The sequence below is a fragment of the Leopardus geoffroyi genome, chromosome A1, assembly GCF_018350155.1.
Source record: "Leopardus geoffroyi isolate Oge1 chromosome A1, O.geoffroyi_Oge1_pat1.0, whole genome shotgun sequence".
NCBI lineage: Eukaryota > Metazoa > Chordata > Mammalia > Carnivora > Felidae > Leopardus > Leopardus geoffroyi.
The window spans coordinates 164,016,841-164,034,049 of NC_059326.1; the positions used below are offsets into that span (position 1 = coordinate 164,016,841).

Below are 17,209 nucleotides of genomic sequence, written 5' to 3' on the forward strand. Positions count from 1 at the left end.
GGTTAGAAAGAAATAATGCATCAAGAAGAGACAAAACATCAGCTTTATGTGCAGTAGTTAATGTTTCCTTGGTTTGGGTGACTTGTTATCACTCACTGGGGGCAGACTGTCACTGTGTCAGTAGGACTTGAGGCCGAGTGGTTGTAGACTTCATTGAGGTCCTCTAACATCTTCTCCATTATGGGTGGCTTGGGGTAGGTGAGGAAGCATTATTCCACTCTCAAGTCCAGGGTGGGCCCTGGTTTCCTAGCAACTCAGTCAGGCAAAGCCAATTGCCTTGCCTTTGGCTTAAGTGAAACAGCTCATAGCATTCCCTAGCGAACACAGAAAACTGAGGACATTTGGGGTTGAAGCCCATCCCCTCTATCTTTATGACTCTGATGTGCCATGAAAAAGTTAGAACCGCTGAGATCATTTTGAATCCAAATGGGAAGCTTGTAACACCAAGGAAATTGGGGTCAAAGAATTCATACCTTTGATGAAATTGAGCTACGGAAACAAATCAAATACCCACGCTATCTCAGAACTTTCAACTTTTGTGAGTCAATCAACCCCTTCATTGCTTAAACCATTTGCAGTCAGATTTCTTTATTAGTTGCAACAGAGGGTCTGAACAGATATCTGTCATAGGGGAAGAACTTTGTTTCCAGGGGTAGAAATTCTGAGATCTGAATCCTGGAGTTGTCATGATACAGACGTGTACCTTTAGGCAAGTTGCTTAACCAGTTTGAGCCTTAATATATTCATGTGCTAAATGCAAGTGATCATATCAAGTTTCAACTTCTGTTGTATAGATTGCATGGGAGGACATAAATAAAATACCCTGCTCATAATAGGAATCCAATGAATATGATGGTTTTTATATTTAAAGTAAATTTTGTGTCTACCTTGATATTGTAAATAAGCAAGTAAATTTACTTCTTTAAAAACATCAGTGAATGTGTAATAGATATCCAAGTTGCTTACTACTAAGTTGGTCCCTTCTTGCTTAAAGGATACTAATCCTCTGCATCGTACAAAATCTATGCCATTGATCACCTGGCATAAGTGATAACTCATACAAAGAAATTTCTTTGGGAAGGGTTTAAAACTATAAAACTTCCTTGTTTTTGCACTAGGAATTATCTCACATTCTACATAGATACTCAATATTTCTTGAGAACTGATTGGAAAATCTTGTTCATATGAAAAATATATGGCTGTCTGGGCACACTGTTTCCTACCCACTGGTGTTGCCCAGGACTGTGGAATGCTGGGCTAAGAGGCAACTATTTCATCCTCTCAGATGTCACTCCTCTGGCCTTTACCAGAGCTGAGTAGTCATCCACTTCTTTGCAGATAGGAGAACACATTCCTAGTGGAATCAGAGTATACAATGAAGGAACACCTGAATGTTGACAAGAAAAGGAAAACAAAATGTGACCTTGGGTGATAATGGCATCACAGAAGGGAGGGCAAAGCAGGAAGGGTTATAGTCCTGCTGGATGGTTCTCCTCCCTTCTTCTCTGCCCCATGCTGCCCCAGCCCTTATCCCTAAGGTTCTTGGAGTCAATCGATAAACATTTTTGGAGCATCTACTCTGTTACCTTTAAGACACTCTGCACAAAGTAATGAGAATAAAATGATGGAAAAAATAGTTTCTGACCTTGGTGAATTCATAGACCAGATGGGGACTGTAATGTAATTCAGAAACCCTCTAGTGGCCCTGGACCTCCCTCTGTGATAACTTTATTATGCCTCCCCTAATACAACAAGCTGGGTGTAGATATCTTTATCTTCTGTTCCTGCCAATCTTAGTCTTCTGGCTCTAATTTTTTCAAAGCATTGATCTCAGATTATTCTCATGTTACATAGATAAGGGAGCAAAGGATCTTTCATCAGGCATCTACAAATTTCTAATTTGCTTGTTAGGAAATAAGGAAAGCTGAGAAGTTGTAACGGAAATAATGTAGGGGGAATGGAACTCCTCCTAGAAACTATTAAATACAGGATGACTACTCATAAGATCCTTGTCTCCAGAGCCTAAACCCTATTTCCACAGGTACAGATAGGGCTCTTCTTTGTGGGGAGACCGATGCCATATGTCTACCAGAGGAGCATGTTCCATCAGGAAAGCATGGTCTTTTAAAAAGTATTTGATCATGATGTGAGCACTTTCAATCATGAGTTTTTGATAGACTGAGACTTAGAAATTGCTTCTATTGCATGTGTGTGCTTTATGGGACTATGATATCAAAGGCTATTTATTGTGTGAGGTCTGAGATAGTTGTTCTGATCTGAATTAAAGCTGCTATAGTGAGACAACTTACTAGCATCCACTTCAGTTACCACGATTGGTTTGGAGAATTGAATTCGGAATCCCCAGGGATAATCACCAGTCCCTTTGAACAGCCTCACGGTTCGCTCTCGAACTAAAGAGGAAACAAAGAAGGCATTCTTTTGAGTTACTCTTTAGATACCACAAATATGATTACGAAAATAGCTAGGATTTATTGCTTGTTTATTGTATATCAGGCCAAATAAAAATGTTCTAAGCACTTATTAGTATTATCTAATTTAATCTTTATATCAGGTTTTTTTATATAGAGGAGGAAACTGAGGTACAGAGAAGTTAAACAACTTACCTGAGTCACATGGTGAGTGAGGGGCAATGCCCACCACCCCAAGGCAGCATGACTCCCAAAAGGCAGCTGAGCCTTACAGGTCTGAGTCACTCAGATCCATAAACAATAAGACAATTGTTACAAGGTTATACATGAAAATAGGAAAACTGAATCCTTAGATGTACATTTAAGTCTTACAGGAGCCCAGGAAAGCCTGAACAATTGAGTTTCTCAGAAAAAAATGGGAACAGCTGGGTGGACTTTGCAGATATTGTAACTGTAAGGTTGTGGTGTATTGATGGTGGAAAGTTCCAGAGACTTCACAGTAAGAGTTCATGGACTTTTACATGAGTCTAATGATCATTTATTAATGTGGCCCTGTTACTTCTCAGTCTTCTTTTCCATGTATCTTCTCTCTTTTCTTCCTGCTACCTTCACAGCGTCTTTTCTGTATAGAGATCTGTGTGTACGTGCTTGTGTGTGTGTGTGTGTGTGTGTGTGTGTGTGTGTGTGTGTGTGTGTTTCATAGCTTCTGTGTACTAATGAGTTTGGCTTATTCATATCTTCAGCTCACTCATGGGCCCTCTTGACTTCTCTCTACCTCAAGACATTTTAAATTCTGTGCTTACTATAGTAAGGGCATCTTCCCAGTTCAAATTCTTGAAAGTGAGAATCTCACAGGTTGAAAATATCTCTGCTCATAACTCTTTGGGCTGTTACTCTTCAGAGGTGACAAAGGGCAGGATTATCAGGCAGAAAATGTCTCTGTGGGACTGTCCCTTTTGTGGAAGGTCAATCTACATAATGGGAGATGTGGACACACAGAATTTTGTCTTTTATGGTATATTTACATCTTGTTTTTATTTAGAAAAAACCCCTGAATCATGCTCGAATACAAAACTGAAAACATCTGAAGGACATAAGTGATTTCAGAAGGTCCATTTTTTAAGTGCTGACAAATTTACCAAAGAAGAATTATAAACAAAAGCCTTCAGAATATTGAGTGGTTGTATTTATGGTCAGGCTTACCAGAAAGAACTAGTAACATAATACTGGGATTATTAATCTGTCCCCAGAAATTATACTTGTGGTATACTTTATTGGTATACTTTATTGGATGAATTTTTTTCTATACATGTTAATATCTAAAAATGATAAAGACCAAATCCTAATAAAGTATAATGATAAACTCCCTGAGCTCCATAAGTAAGTTATTAATAATAGGCCCATTGTTAAGTCTCTGGAGAAGAAGTCAGGTAATTATAAAATAAAAATACTCATCTATTAATAAGGAAGGCAAATTCATACCTTAAAGCTATAATTTGATAGAATCCCTTTTTATTAAAAAAATAGGAATACATTAGAATTTATGGGTAATACATTTTGCTGCTTCTTTCCAATCCTTCATTTGGTATTTTTGTATTTCACTTCTCATGTCTCAGATAGTTTTAGATCTTCATCTGGATTGGAGATCAAGGACATTTCTTTGCAGAGTTGCATCCTTTTTAGATACATATTCAAAGGCTATTACAGAATGCCTAAATGGCAATTTATGGATAGAATTATAAGCAATAGAGAGGTCAAAGGAATGCTTAAGAATTTCAAATGACTGATTTAACAATTATATTTTGAGTGGGAAAAGACCTTACTCCAGCTTTCCACTTGGTGAGGAATCTCTTCCTCATCATCTGACAGACAATTGGGGTAGGTGAGTCCCTGATCTTTGGAGATACTATTATTATAAACTTAAATTACAGTTTAAAGATTTCTGATTGCAGAGTCTGTAAGAGATTTGCCATTACTTTATTAAATTTTCTCTCATATTATGAGGTAAATCATTGGGTTGTTTTTTTTTTTTTTTTTCAAATTTCCTATGAGAATTTGACGAATACAGTAAAAAGTTAGGCATTCTGTCCAGATGCTTTTGCATGTGACCTTCCCCTAGGTCAGCTAGGGAACAAAAATATCTGCTAAAAACAAGGAAACAAACATCTCTGTCTTTAATGATCCATTGTAGCCCAGTAGTAGAAGTTATTCATTCACAAACATTTACTGAATATCTATTATTTGTCCAGGTGTTTTCCTTTGTGTTAGGAATGTAATGTTAAAGACAGACAAGAGACTTTTTCTCCTAGACTTTCCATGCTAGATACTGGCTGCCAAAATTGGCAAACATTTAAAGAGAGGAAGGATAAAGTCTCTTTGTATGAATTCCTGAAGGAATGTTTATCTTCCCAAAATGTCTGAAGAAAATACACTGTTCTTCTGCTGTTGAGAACAGTATCAGGAAAAGCATGCCAAAATTGCTGGGAAAGTACTAGTGTATCCCAGCCCTAAAACTGTCCTCTGCTCTAGTCTATGCTCCTGGGAGGCTCTCCATCACTTTGTTAATTTCCTTTTGGCAGTCATTGCATATCACTGTTTCTATTTGCCATTTACAGGATCTCAGTATAATTTAAGGGACAGAAATGAGAAATTCAAGGACACAGAAATGAATATTTTTCACAATCTGCAACAGGCTGGTAGCCAATCAGGGCAGAAAGAAAATCAGAAATACTATTTCTGACCTCTGTAGAAATCATTTCTAACATCCCCTCTTGTTGAATCATCTTGCTCCCTCTAGGTTACCCTTTTGACACTGTCTTCTGCTTTTGACACATTGATTATCCAACAGATATTTGTTTAATGGAATATTTTTATTGTGTTGGTTCAAATCAAATCACACTTGCTGTTTTGTTTTTGTATTACATGAGACTGTTAAGATGGGTACAACTTTCAAGGCTGTGGTGATAGGGCTTTTTTTTTTTCTTCAGTCAAGCAAATTGAATGTCAACAATGTATGTGAAAGTATAAACAATTCAATGAAGTTTTTAAATGGTGAACTCAACTGTTGCATTCTCCTGTGGGAGACTTGAGACAATCAAAATGTTTTGCAGTATGTTCCCCTCCCATTCTGAAGATAATTTTCTCACATTTTAAGATTTACAGTCTGGGTTTCCCCTGCCACTGTCTGGTGGATAATCTATGAGTGCTACATAGTTGCTGAAAAGCCACAAATGAATGTCATTGTCTTTTCAGAGACTTTGTGGGCACATCTTCAAGTATCTTATCCCTTCAAATCACACACTTCCTTGGAATCATGTTGTTAGATGTCAAACTTCAAATGAAGGATAAATATTTCCATAAACATAACACCCCTCATATATTAAAAAATACTCTTAAAATTTTCTTGTTGTTCCCTCAATATACTTTATAGTGATGCAAACCTTTATCTGTATCTCCAACTTACAGAAGAGTTTTTTTATGGGATAAAGATGGATTTTTTTTTAAGTGTAAAATTTATTCCCAAAAATACATGCTGGTAGATATAAATTAGTATTGCAGTATCTTAAAATGCCATTAGGTTAGTAAAGATATCTTTCAGTTAAAAATTATTCATTTGCATTCAGCTCACTTTTCCTTCGAATCTCCATTGTCTTGTATAGATCTCTAAATATCATATAGTTGAAAACGTAAGCATCTGATAACATTTCAAGTCTTAGTCACAATAAGAAGGAACAATTGCCACATTCGTGAACTGAGATTCAGTCCAACTAATGGTACCATGAAACTCACAACATTTAAACATTTTGTTTTCCTTATGTGATATGTATATATTATATAGGCATACACATAAATGCACATGCACACATATATACAAAGTTTTTGACAAAATTGAACAAATATGTATGTGCATATAGATATGCACATATATATAAGCCTATGTATGCACGTGTGTCTGTGAACTTTGTTGGCAAAACTGAACAAATTTTTTTAACCAAAGCAAATAATAGTGAATCAATCAAATGCTTGTTTGATGACCATAAGCATTTTGTAGAAATGGTGATAATTGTACTTTTTTACAGATACCATATATCAGGTGTTAGCCAAGATATTGTGAGGGAGTAGTTGTATTTTATTCACTGTAAGTTTTCATACCTGCCTGCCATAAATAAATAGACAAATATTTGTAATTTTAATAAGTATCTTAATAGTATTTGTTTATAATTTATATAAAATATATATGTATATATATATATACTTATATGTGAATATGTAATATTCATCCAAAATTCTCACAAAAATTAAGAAAAACAAGGGTGAGAGACAGAAATAGTCAAGATGTATAGAAATAGCCAGTTATAATTTCTGCATATATAACTTCTTTTCATTTTTTATAACACTGTAAGATAGGCAGAGAGATACTAACAATAAATAAGTAACTATTCTAAGGACACATAGCTGGTAAATTTCTGAATAGTACTGAAATCCGGGACTTTTTATTCATTCATTCAACAAATACATATTGGCTTCCTATGATGAGGCACACGCTGTCCTAAGTTCTTGGACTACATCAATGGACAAAGAGACAGAAATCTCAACCTCCCAAATTTTACTTTCAGCCTGGTGTCCTTTCTTTATACTATTCTATTACTCAAAAGTTAAAGACAGAAATTTTTTTAAAAGTTTATTCCTAGATCCTCATCATCTACTTTTATTTTCAAAGATTCCATTCTGAATTCTTTTAATTTGGGGATTTAGAGTCTCAAACTTCGTTTCCAATGAATGGCTAAGCTTATTACTATATAAGTATAAATAAATATTCTAAATGCACAGAATATAAAACTTGTATTATTTTATGCATGTACATAGGAACTCATTTAGATTTACAACTTATCCTCATTAATAGCATCCAATGTTGAATTTCATGCTTATGAGAAAAAATTAAGAAAGTCTCTATTTCTCTCCACAGATAAAATAAATGACGATCTTACATATAACAATCTTGTCTGTATAAATGGGATTCAGATAAAAATAAACACATTTTGATGCTTGTACTGAAAATGAGTACATCTTTGTAAAATCTGTCACTTCTCTGTATCTTTAGAAACTTCCACCAGTGCCTAGACCATAGTTAATCAAGTTCCAGGCAAGCCTCCGAAGTCAGCAAAATGGAGGGAAGCACACTCTATCTCTTAATATTGTGAAAAAATCTGAAGTTGTTAAAATAAAAACTGTCTTAAGAGCTCATTCAAACTAAGAGTTGTAATTCCAAACTTGGCGTAAAGATGAATGAAGAAGAGTTGAGTATTTTCCGTTCTAGCGGTAAAAATACTATTTTAAAAAAATGTATTCTAGGGGCGCCTGGGTGGCGCAGTCGGTTAAGCGTCCGACTTCAGCCAGGTCACGATCTCGCGGTCCGTGAGTTCGAGCCCTGCGTCGGGCTCTGGGCTGATGGCTCAGAGCCTGGAGCCTGTTTCCGATTCTGTGTCTCCCTCTCTCTCTGCCCCTCCCCTGTTCATGCTCTGTCTCTCTCTGTCCCAAAAATAAATAAAAACGTTGAAGAAGAAAAAAAAAAAAATTAAAAAAAATGTATTCTAGAGTATGAACAAGTAACATCTATTTTTCCACACCAAAATATAAGCATTTTATTGATTCTGCATTTTTAAATTCTTACTTACTTGTTATATATAGGTCTAGTTTTGTTTTTAAACATACATTAAATATACATTTGATATTAGCATGTATATAGTGTGATACATAAGATCCTATAGCCTGCTTTTTATGTTTACTGCAGTTATTTAGTAATTCTATCTTCCTTTAATAATATAAATGTGTTTTTGCGGATTTTACTAATATTCTAATAATTTAATGATTTTTATGGGATTATTTTTAGTTAACTGAAACTATGTATATTTCCCTAATGCAATAATAGCTTAATAATTTAAAAAAACCCTATACCTGAATTACAAGTTTCAGCATGTGATATTACTATTTTGCCCAGTCTTTGCTGTCAAATTTAAGGTGTAGAGCTTTTGTAAACTTGTGTTTTATTGGTATAAATAAATGACCTTGATGAATAGTCAACAACTTAACTCAAGCAAGCAAAGGTTCAAGTTGAAAATAATGTTTTAAATTAATTATGCAATCACGCATTTAACAAATATTGTGCCCACCATGTTCTCTAAGGTGTTTATTTTATACCATAACTGTAGAGTCCTTACCAGCTACTGGTCGGGGTTTTTTACTAAGACATCTGGGACTGTCCTCAGGATTCCCATCATCCCCTCGGAAAACCCATGCTGCTGAATGGAAATTCTCTGTGTAGAATCCTTTCTCTTCAAGGTCAACTCGAAAGCCAAGATCCACAGAACAGCCATCTTCTGAGGTGACTGAGGAGCAGAAAGGGCGATAACGTGAATTACGCTCTGGCAGGAAAGGAGATGTGCACACGTTGATGGCCAAGGTGGGAAAGCAGTCGAACACATGTAGGGGCAGAGTCTTTATTAAAGGCAGAGTATCATCCTTGAAAGCGAGGAGCTAACTTCATTAGACTATTGTCTTAGGAGGAACTTAGATCGACTTAAAACATCCCAGATAAAATAGACATTGCTCGAGGGCCTATACCATGGAGGTCAGCACACCAGAGATAGCACTGTGAATCTTTTTGTTGAGGAAAAATGTAGAGAATATAACTGGTTTTGAGACTTACATATTAATATTTGGGGGTCAAGAGGAAGCTACTTAAGACTGAGAATGAGAATCGGTTTCAAAATTCCATGCACAAGGGGGAAAAATTGCTATTGTCTTTCTGTACTTCAAAGAAGACACTGCAAAAACATTCCTAAAAAAACTCACTATGGTCTTACGTGTAGAATAAAGCATATGGGGAGGCAGGTAAAGTTTCATTTGACAGTTTCATTCATAGCAATTTAGGGTTTCTATGTGTTTGGAAGTCCTTTGGCTAGTGTAGAATGCTGTGCTAATTAAGACAATAACATTGATTTTTTTTTTTTTTTTTTGTATTAGCTTCCAAGTGTTTCTTTGTGGCCTCATTTAGATAGTCCAGACCCGAATTCAGTCATGCCCCAAGTCTTTCAGTCTTTCAAGTGTGCAGAAATAAGTACCATTTCAGAACCAAAATATAATTTCAAGAACAGCCTAAATCCATTACTTGCATTTCTCAACTGTCATGAAGATGGGAGATTTAAAGATCACAGCATGCTTCTTAAATTGCAACAGAACACCTCTCTTCCAATTTCTTCTCATATACCCCACACAGCTGTTCCTATTCATTTCTCTAAAAATTAGAGGTAAAACCACTTCCTTCCTCTCCTCACCCTGTCTAGCGGTGACCAGCTGGATTTCTGCTGAAGGTCAGTTATATAAAGTTCCCAAGAAGAAGGGCTCTTCTGCTCTCACTGACTTACTCTGAACAATCATTCCTAATAGTTCTTGTCCTTGGCCCTCCATTTTCCATCTGCTCTCCCAGTACCGAAGACTGTAAACGTCAGTTATTGTCCTGGTACACAGACCAAGTCACCGATAGCTCCTACATTTGTTTAAATTGTGTAGAAATGGTCACAGGTGGTATGTTGACAAAGCATGCAACAGCATGGTCTCTGGCAGACAGTCAAGAACAAACTCCAATATCTTTAAAAATTTTTATTATTTAAGTATAGTTGATGTACAATGTCACATAAGTTGAACCCCAATATCTTTAATGCTTGTTCTTGTAGTTTTTATTTTGTACAGCAAATGAGATATCATTAGACACTTATCCGCAGTTTAAATGTCTTCATGTAGATTTGTTTTTTACTCATTTATTAAGTTGAATTAAAATAATTGTTCTGTCACGAGCAAGGTGCAGTTTTAGGCACACTGGGGATAGAAAGATAAGAGATGGAACTCATGATGAAGTAAGAGAGTTCAGAGGAAGGAGAGAGCAATTTTGGATGCAGAGAAGGGTAGGATTGAAGAAGATCTCAAGGACTGGGCAAAATTTCTCTAAGAAGATGGGATTGTGGATTGTAAATAAAGATGATAAGGACAAGTGGAGTGTAGTAAGGAAGTAGGGACTGAAAAGACCACATTAATTGAATAAATAGTTTTAGTGTGTAATAATAAAGGGGATGATAAATTAGAGTACTGTAAAATGATAAAGTAGGAAAGTAAATTTTATAAGAATGTTATCAGACTTATTGTTTATTGAAATAAAAATGATGAAAACTTTAGAATACTTTTACTCTGTATATGGGATGCCTTCTTTCATGCATCGTATTTCAAAATTTTTTTTTTTGCCTTCATTTTTAAAAATAAGTCTGAGTATGACATTTGACTTAAAAGGGTAGGAAAAGTAAACCAAAGAAATTATAACAATTTATCTTTCCAAACTTCAAGCCTAATTCAAGGCTGCTTCCTACATAGTACTTGAAAAAGTTATAGGAGCCCTAACGGATTTTAAAGTATTAAAGCATCTTTCCTTATTCAATTTGTATCTTATATCCTTGGCCTTAAATATTCAGTTATATTTTAATAGTTATGAGTATAATATACACAGATTCCTGGGACCATGGGTTCCTCTTTATCATTATTATCATTACCCAAAGGGTAGGTAGGTCTTTTTTTTTTTTTTTTTGGTAGGTCTTTAAATTATAGTGACTTTTGTTTTTATCAGCATGCAAGAGACTGTTAAAACAGCTCATTTATTTACAAATAGACTCGATTATGTGAATGAGCAGGTTTCTATTCATTCAACTAGGAAGACAGAGCTAATCAACATACACTTACATAAACTGAGACCTAAAATTCATGATAAAATCCAATGAAGCAGCAGGCCACACCTGCGGCAGCTTCGAGCTTCTAGATTTCTCAACAATTGCCCCTGTGGAACTTTGAGCCAAGGAGAAAAAAAATCCAAATGTACCTTTGTCACTAAAACTTTATCTCCAAAATTTGGCTTGTGGAGATGAGCCTTTTAATAAAAGAAACTTTAAAAGAGAATGAGCTCTTAAATATGCTTCATAGTACTGAAATGGGATTTGTACTCCTTTGCTCCTGAAAAACTAAAACACTTCTTTTTTCACTTGAGAAGCAAAGAGATAAAATACTCGACTCAGTTCCAGATGTCTTTAGACATTCTCATATCTCTTTCATTCCACTGTTTTATTTGAGGATAACAGAAAAGCTGTATCACAAGAATGAAACCCCGTTTGGACTTTCCCAGAGATGAACCCGGATCAGATCTGCATGGTCCAACTAGAGGTAGTGGGCTGTGTTTAAGGCATTAGCCCCACTGATCATTGTAGCTGAGTGACACTGCACAAGTCACTTATCCTCTGCATGACTCAGATTGCTCATTTGGTAAAGTGAAGATGAAAATATAGTTCTTAACTTACAGTGTTGTTGCAATAATTAATAGATGAATATTTTGTACAGGCTGACGTAGAAAGCACAATGTAATTGTTAGCTCTTATTACCAGAAATCAGAGGTCTCTTTCTCTCTTACTGTTCACCCCCTCCTTCCTTTCTTATTTCCATGGAAACTAATGTTTGGAAAATACATTTTCATAATAATTTTTGTAGCTGGATGAAATAAGGGAAATGCTATCAAGTATCCTCACACAGACCCAAATACTTGCCACATCTGTTTGTCATATAGGAGCCATTTGAGATTATAAAAATCAGAGCTCCATTTTGCAGGCCCTTCTGACTTTAGTTTACAGCCTTCAAGTTATTTACCTGGTGTGCCTTAGTCAGCATTCCCCACAGCCTAGATGCATTGATCAACTGTGTCCACATACATAAATATGTCATTCCTAATGTCTTTTCCAGTTATTATGTAGGAAGTCAGAGATGAGTGAGATTAACAGACTGAGAAACACCAGCTGTAATGATGCTCGATAAAGCTGTCAGTTTTTAAGTCAGGGATTAGTAGCATATCCTGACTCTATAAATGAGATAGAATTTAAACCACACATTAAACAACGTTAGCTCCAGCAACTCTGAGTGAATTGCAGTCTCTTTTGAAAAGTTTCTGAAGAAATACAACATGAGTGGGTATGGCTTGGATAAACTGAGAAATAAAATGGCAGACACTTCCATTCCCTCATGTCTAATGTGAAACAAATTGTTAGTGTACGTTTTCATTCAAAACAGAATTCACCTCAAAGAAAACGTAATCATTGTTTTAATTTAAATGATTGTGCTACTTTGGCCTGCATTTGAATGTGTATAAATGATACGGTTGATTCCTGTGTTGTGTCATGTGGGTACTGGTAAATGTTTAACAAGCAGCTCTCCAAAAGAAAAAATGCCCTGATTTGTACTGTTTGTCCGTTTCCATTGCATAAATACTCACAATTTCAATTTACTAGCCTGATGTTACTGAATTGCAATGTTAGGAAAAAATGTGCACGGTTGGCTGTCATGAACCACTGTGAGCTGATTCCAGCACACCTATGGTGGTTTCTTTTTCCCAAGAAATGCAGAGCAGATATGAATGTCTAATAGCACTAGTCCACTAGTAGTGGACAATTTGTCCATAAAACAAAGAATGAAACAGACTTGGACTGAAAGGTTCCAGGGAGCTGAAGGACACAGGAAACAGGAAGGAACTGGTCTTTCTATATGAAAAGGAACTGAAAACTAAAGAAAATGGTCCCTTTTTCTATGGCACATAAAGATCATCTGTGATTAATCAAACAGAGTTTCCATTCAGTCTAATTTTTTTAGTTGAGATCAATCTAGATTGTTCTAGGTAATGGTAGAAGCTACTGTGATAAGTAATAAATTTTTATTACTACATGTAACATTTTATTGTTTTCCTCATTTATAACTAAACTGTTCTTCTCTCAGGTTCTTCTTTCTTAGCTTTTAGGATGGATAGATTCAGATTATCATAGTGTTAGTGGATTGTTGAATATCTTGATAATTTTGGTTGCATGGGTATAGAGGTAAAAGCTGCAGTTGAATTTTCTGCAGTATAAAATAGAGGAGTTCCCAAGGTCCAAGGGAAAATCCAGAATGATGGAAACAGAACACAGTCACTACGGGTATTCTATGAGGGAAGCTGTGCTATAAAAGGGGCTCCGTGGATGACTATGAGGCAGCACAGGGGTCTTCGAAGTAGAATGGTATCTACAGGAGATTTCAAGTTGTTTTCTAGGGAGTATGTAACATAAGACCTCCCCTCTGTGTCCCCTTTGATGTCTTCAGAAGGTTCTCTTCCTCACTTTCGCTTAATGTGAGTATATTCTTTGGGGTCACCTGGATGAGGGGAGCCAGGGGCAGTTGTATCTGCATAACCCAAGATTTTTTTTCTTAGGTGAAAAGAAATAAAATTTTCAAAGACTGCAAATTTATCAAACAAGAGGCAAAGAAAAACAAGAATAACAGTCCAAGAGTATTGCTATCTAGGAAATCCAGTAAAATTTTAGTGAAATTCTGGCTATTTATTCCTCTCAAGACTAGGGATGACTCTAGGACATGGAGAACAAAACCTCTTTCCTCTTTGACAGCTTGAACACTGAAGACCAAAGCCACCGAATCCTGCACACCTAATTGTCTAAATTAACATGACCTTATTCCATAGTATTTAGCAGTTTTTTTTCCCCTTAGACACTTGACCAGGCAGATACTTTCACTGTTGCTCATAGGAACTTCTCCACAAACCATCAACTCTTGAGTAGAAAGCACCAACAGATAGTTTTTTTCCTCACTCTCTTCAGAACTTTCAAAATCCTCAGATTGCCATTTCCTTAAGTTCTAACCTGTTAACTCATGATCCTTACCCTGTCCTAATCAAGCCCTTAAACTGAAAGACCTAATGTAAACTAAATTTGTAATGGTCAGTAAAATCAGACTTTGTTTTTCCCCCCTCTAAATTGGCACCAAAGCTCTTTCTAGAGGGGTGTCCTTCTTTATATCTATGAGCAATAAACAGTTATCAGTATGTAGTGTTGGTGATATTTTATCATTGCTCTAATATGAGAAGAGCACTGGTGTGTCATAAGGTTATGGTATGAAAGATGTTGTATACTCAAATGAGTAATTTGAGGAGAGTTTAACCCTATGCACAAACTGGACAGGACTTAAGGAAATTGGGGGTGATAGAGTGGGATTAAGACCAGTCCATCTAAGACTAAAATAAAAGAGGGAGGAAGCAGGTACCAGTTACCAAAACCTAGAGCCATAGAAGGCAGTGGAGAGAGGGCTACTTTATAGGGTTACCACCTATGGCTTTAGGGAAACAACCAGTCCTTGGCATACCCCAGGGAGAAATCTGGGGCAATAATGGCAGGACTCACTCTGCTCATTCCCTTCAGGCTCCTGCTGATCTTCCCAATTGGTCAAACCCCACAAAAAGCCAAAGGGCAAATTAGCCCTTTGATATAGTCCATATAGAGGTGAGACACCTACGGCAGAGTGTAAGGTGGAGAACAGTAGAAAAGGAAGCTAGAAGGGCAAATGGAAGCTATTTGTAGATGTGGGCTCAAGATAGAGGAGCAAGAAAAAACACAGTCTCCCATTCTGAGAAGCATGCTAGAAAACATACATGGATAGGTCCTAATTCTTGCAGGCTATTTTATGAAAAGTGTGATAAATTCAATTATATATATGTAGAAGCAAGGTTTGCAACTGAATTTTTCTGCATAATAAAAGCATTTCTAAGTTCAGAGGAAAAACAGGAAGGAGATAGAGGGAAGGCGTGTGGGTGTAGCACAGTATGTGTTTTAAGACTTGTGGAAGTGTTTGAAAGAAGGAAGGGTATTAGTACACCAGTAGCTGGGAAATACCTGAAATCCAGGATCAACCTATAAGCCACGGAGTGAAATCATAGCAGGCAATATACTTAAGAAAAAATTTTCCTATTGAAATATATCTGACATAGAATACTGTATAAATTTCAGGTGTATACCATGCTAACTTGATACATTTATACACTGTAATATGATTGTCATTGTAGCTATTGCTACATTATTTAGCTAATGCTAATTATTATTAGAACCTCTATCACATTACATAATTTTTTTAGTATATTGAATAATTAAGTTCTAGTCTTTAGCAAACTTCATTATAATACAATATTGTTGTCTATATTCACTGTACTGTAATTACTTCTTGCAAGTTTGTACCTTTATTATTTTTTTTAATGCTTATTTATTTTTGAGAGAGGGAGGGAGGGTGGGAGAGAGAGGCAGAAAGAGAGAGAAGGGGACAGAGGATCCAAAGCAGGCTCTGTGCTGACAGCAAAGAGACTGATACGGGGCTCGAACTCATGAAGCTTGAGATCATTGTCTGAGCTGAACTTCGATGCTTAACCGACTGATCCACCCAGGTGCCCCATGTTTGTACCTTTAAACAACATCTATTCTATTGCCCTATTCCCCAATTCTTGGTGACCACCATTTCTGTCAGAAAGTTTTGATGCAGAACGGTGGGAACACCACCAGGAGCGAAACCTAGAGAGGCCCCAGTTGCAAGCAACAGGGTAATCAATTGGACCACCATGGCAGAAACAGCAGGGAATCTGATGTCCACACATTACTCACTCTGAATTCCACGAGGGGTCAAGTAGCGGCAGTGATTGCACCTGCCTCTAGCCATGAACAATGACTGTGTGAAAAAGTTGAGGACTGAGAGCAGAGGACACCCAGATGGGATATGGAATGTCCTGTGCAATAAGTCATTTATTGCAACCTGAAGCAGACTATGAGAGGAGGAAGGAAAATAGTATTTGAAGAAATTGTATCTGAGAATTTATGAGAGTTGAAGAAAGAGTCATCAGCATGCCAAACATTAAAATATATTTAAAACACACACACTGAAATACACACTAGAAAAATTTTAGAATACCAAGGATAAAAAGAAAACCCTAAGAACTAATAGAGATGAAATTTCGATTAATGACAAAAGTTTTGAGAATGAGATTGGAGTTAGACTTTTCATCAGTACCACTGGCTACAGGAAGACAATGAACCAGCTTCTTCAGTAGTTTGAACCTAGAATTCTGTACCAAACTATGGCAAACTGTCATTCAGAATTAAAAGGCAAGTAAATACATTTTCAGATATGTCAGGACTCAGTTTATCTCCCCAAAATCTCTCTTAAATTATTAGAGGATTATAGTAAGAAGAAAAAGAAAACAAACTCTGTTGGAAGTAATTGGTACATAAGGCAATGATGAGGAAAACTAATGAAATATTAAGTATTGATCATTAAAATATTTAAAAAAAATTTTGAACCAAATTCAACATAACAATATAGAAATTGATGAGGGGGAAGGGGACTAGAAGCGGAAGAAAGTAAACATTACAACAAAATGTGAAGCAGTGGGAATATTTTACTGGAAGTACAATAAAATATTCATATTAATATATTAATATAATTAGAATTGATATATTAATACTAATATAACATATTAATATAATTAATATTAATATATTATACTAATATAACAAAAGTATTCTCCAGGGAGGTATTTCAAGAGTCCATGCACAGAAAAGGAGGGATAATAAAACATCCCTATACAGTGGTATATGTGAGAATAAAATTTTAAGATTCCAGATCCTGAGTCCTTGCTGCCAAACAGGAAGATGCAACTGGAGGAAGTAGACATTGACCAAGGGACAAAAATGAAACACTCTCAGACCAAAATGGAACACTTAGATTATATTCGCCGTTCACATGAATGTAAGAACACTGTGGTGGGATAACACGGTACGGTGGTGTTTTATATAAATATTATCATGATTTTGCCCACATATTTATAGCTAACTTTCAAT

At 36.1% G+C, this 17,209-nt stretch overlaps 1 protein-coding gene across 1 annotated transcript in view; it reads right to left on the reverse strand.

The window, feature by feature from the left end:
* The window catches only part of LOC123609314, a 110,422-nt gene that overhangs the window by 79,295 nt on the left and 13,918 nt on the right, over nucleotides 1–17,209 (reverse strand). Inside the window, exons 4-5 of the mRNA XM_045500342.1 lie at nucleotides 8,648–8,815; nucleotides 2,310–2,411 (exon numbers count right to left, since the gene is read on the reverse strand). Of these exons, the coding sequence (XP_045356298.1) occupies nucleotides 2,310–2,411; nucleotides 8,648–8,815 (270 nt within the window). The remainder of the gene's footprint in view (nucleotides 1–2,309; nucleotides 2,412–8,647; nucleotides 8,816–17,209) is intronic.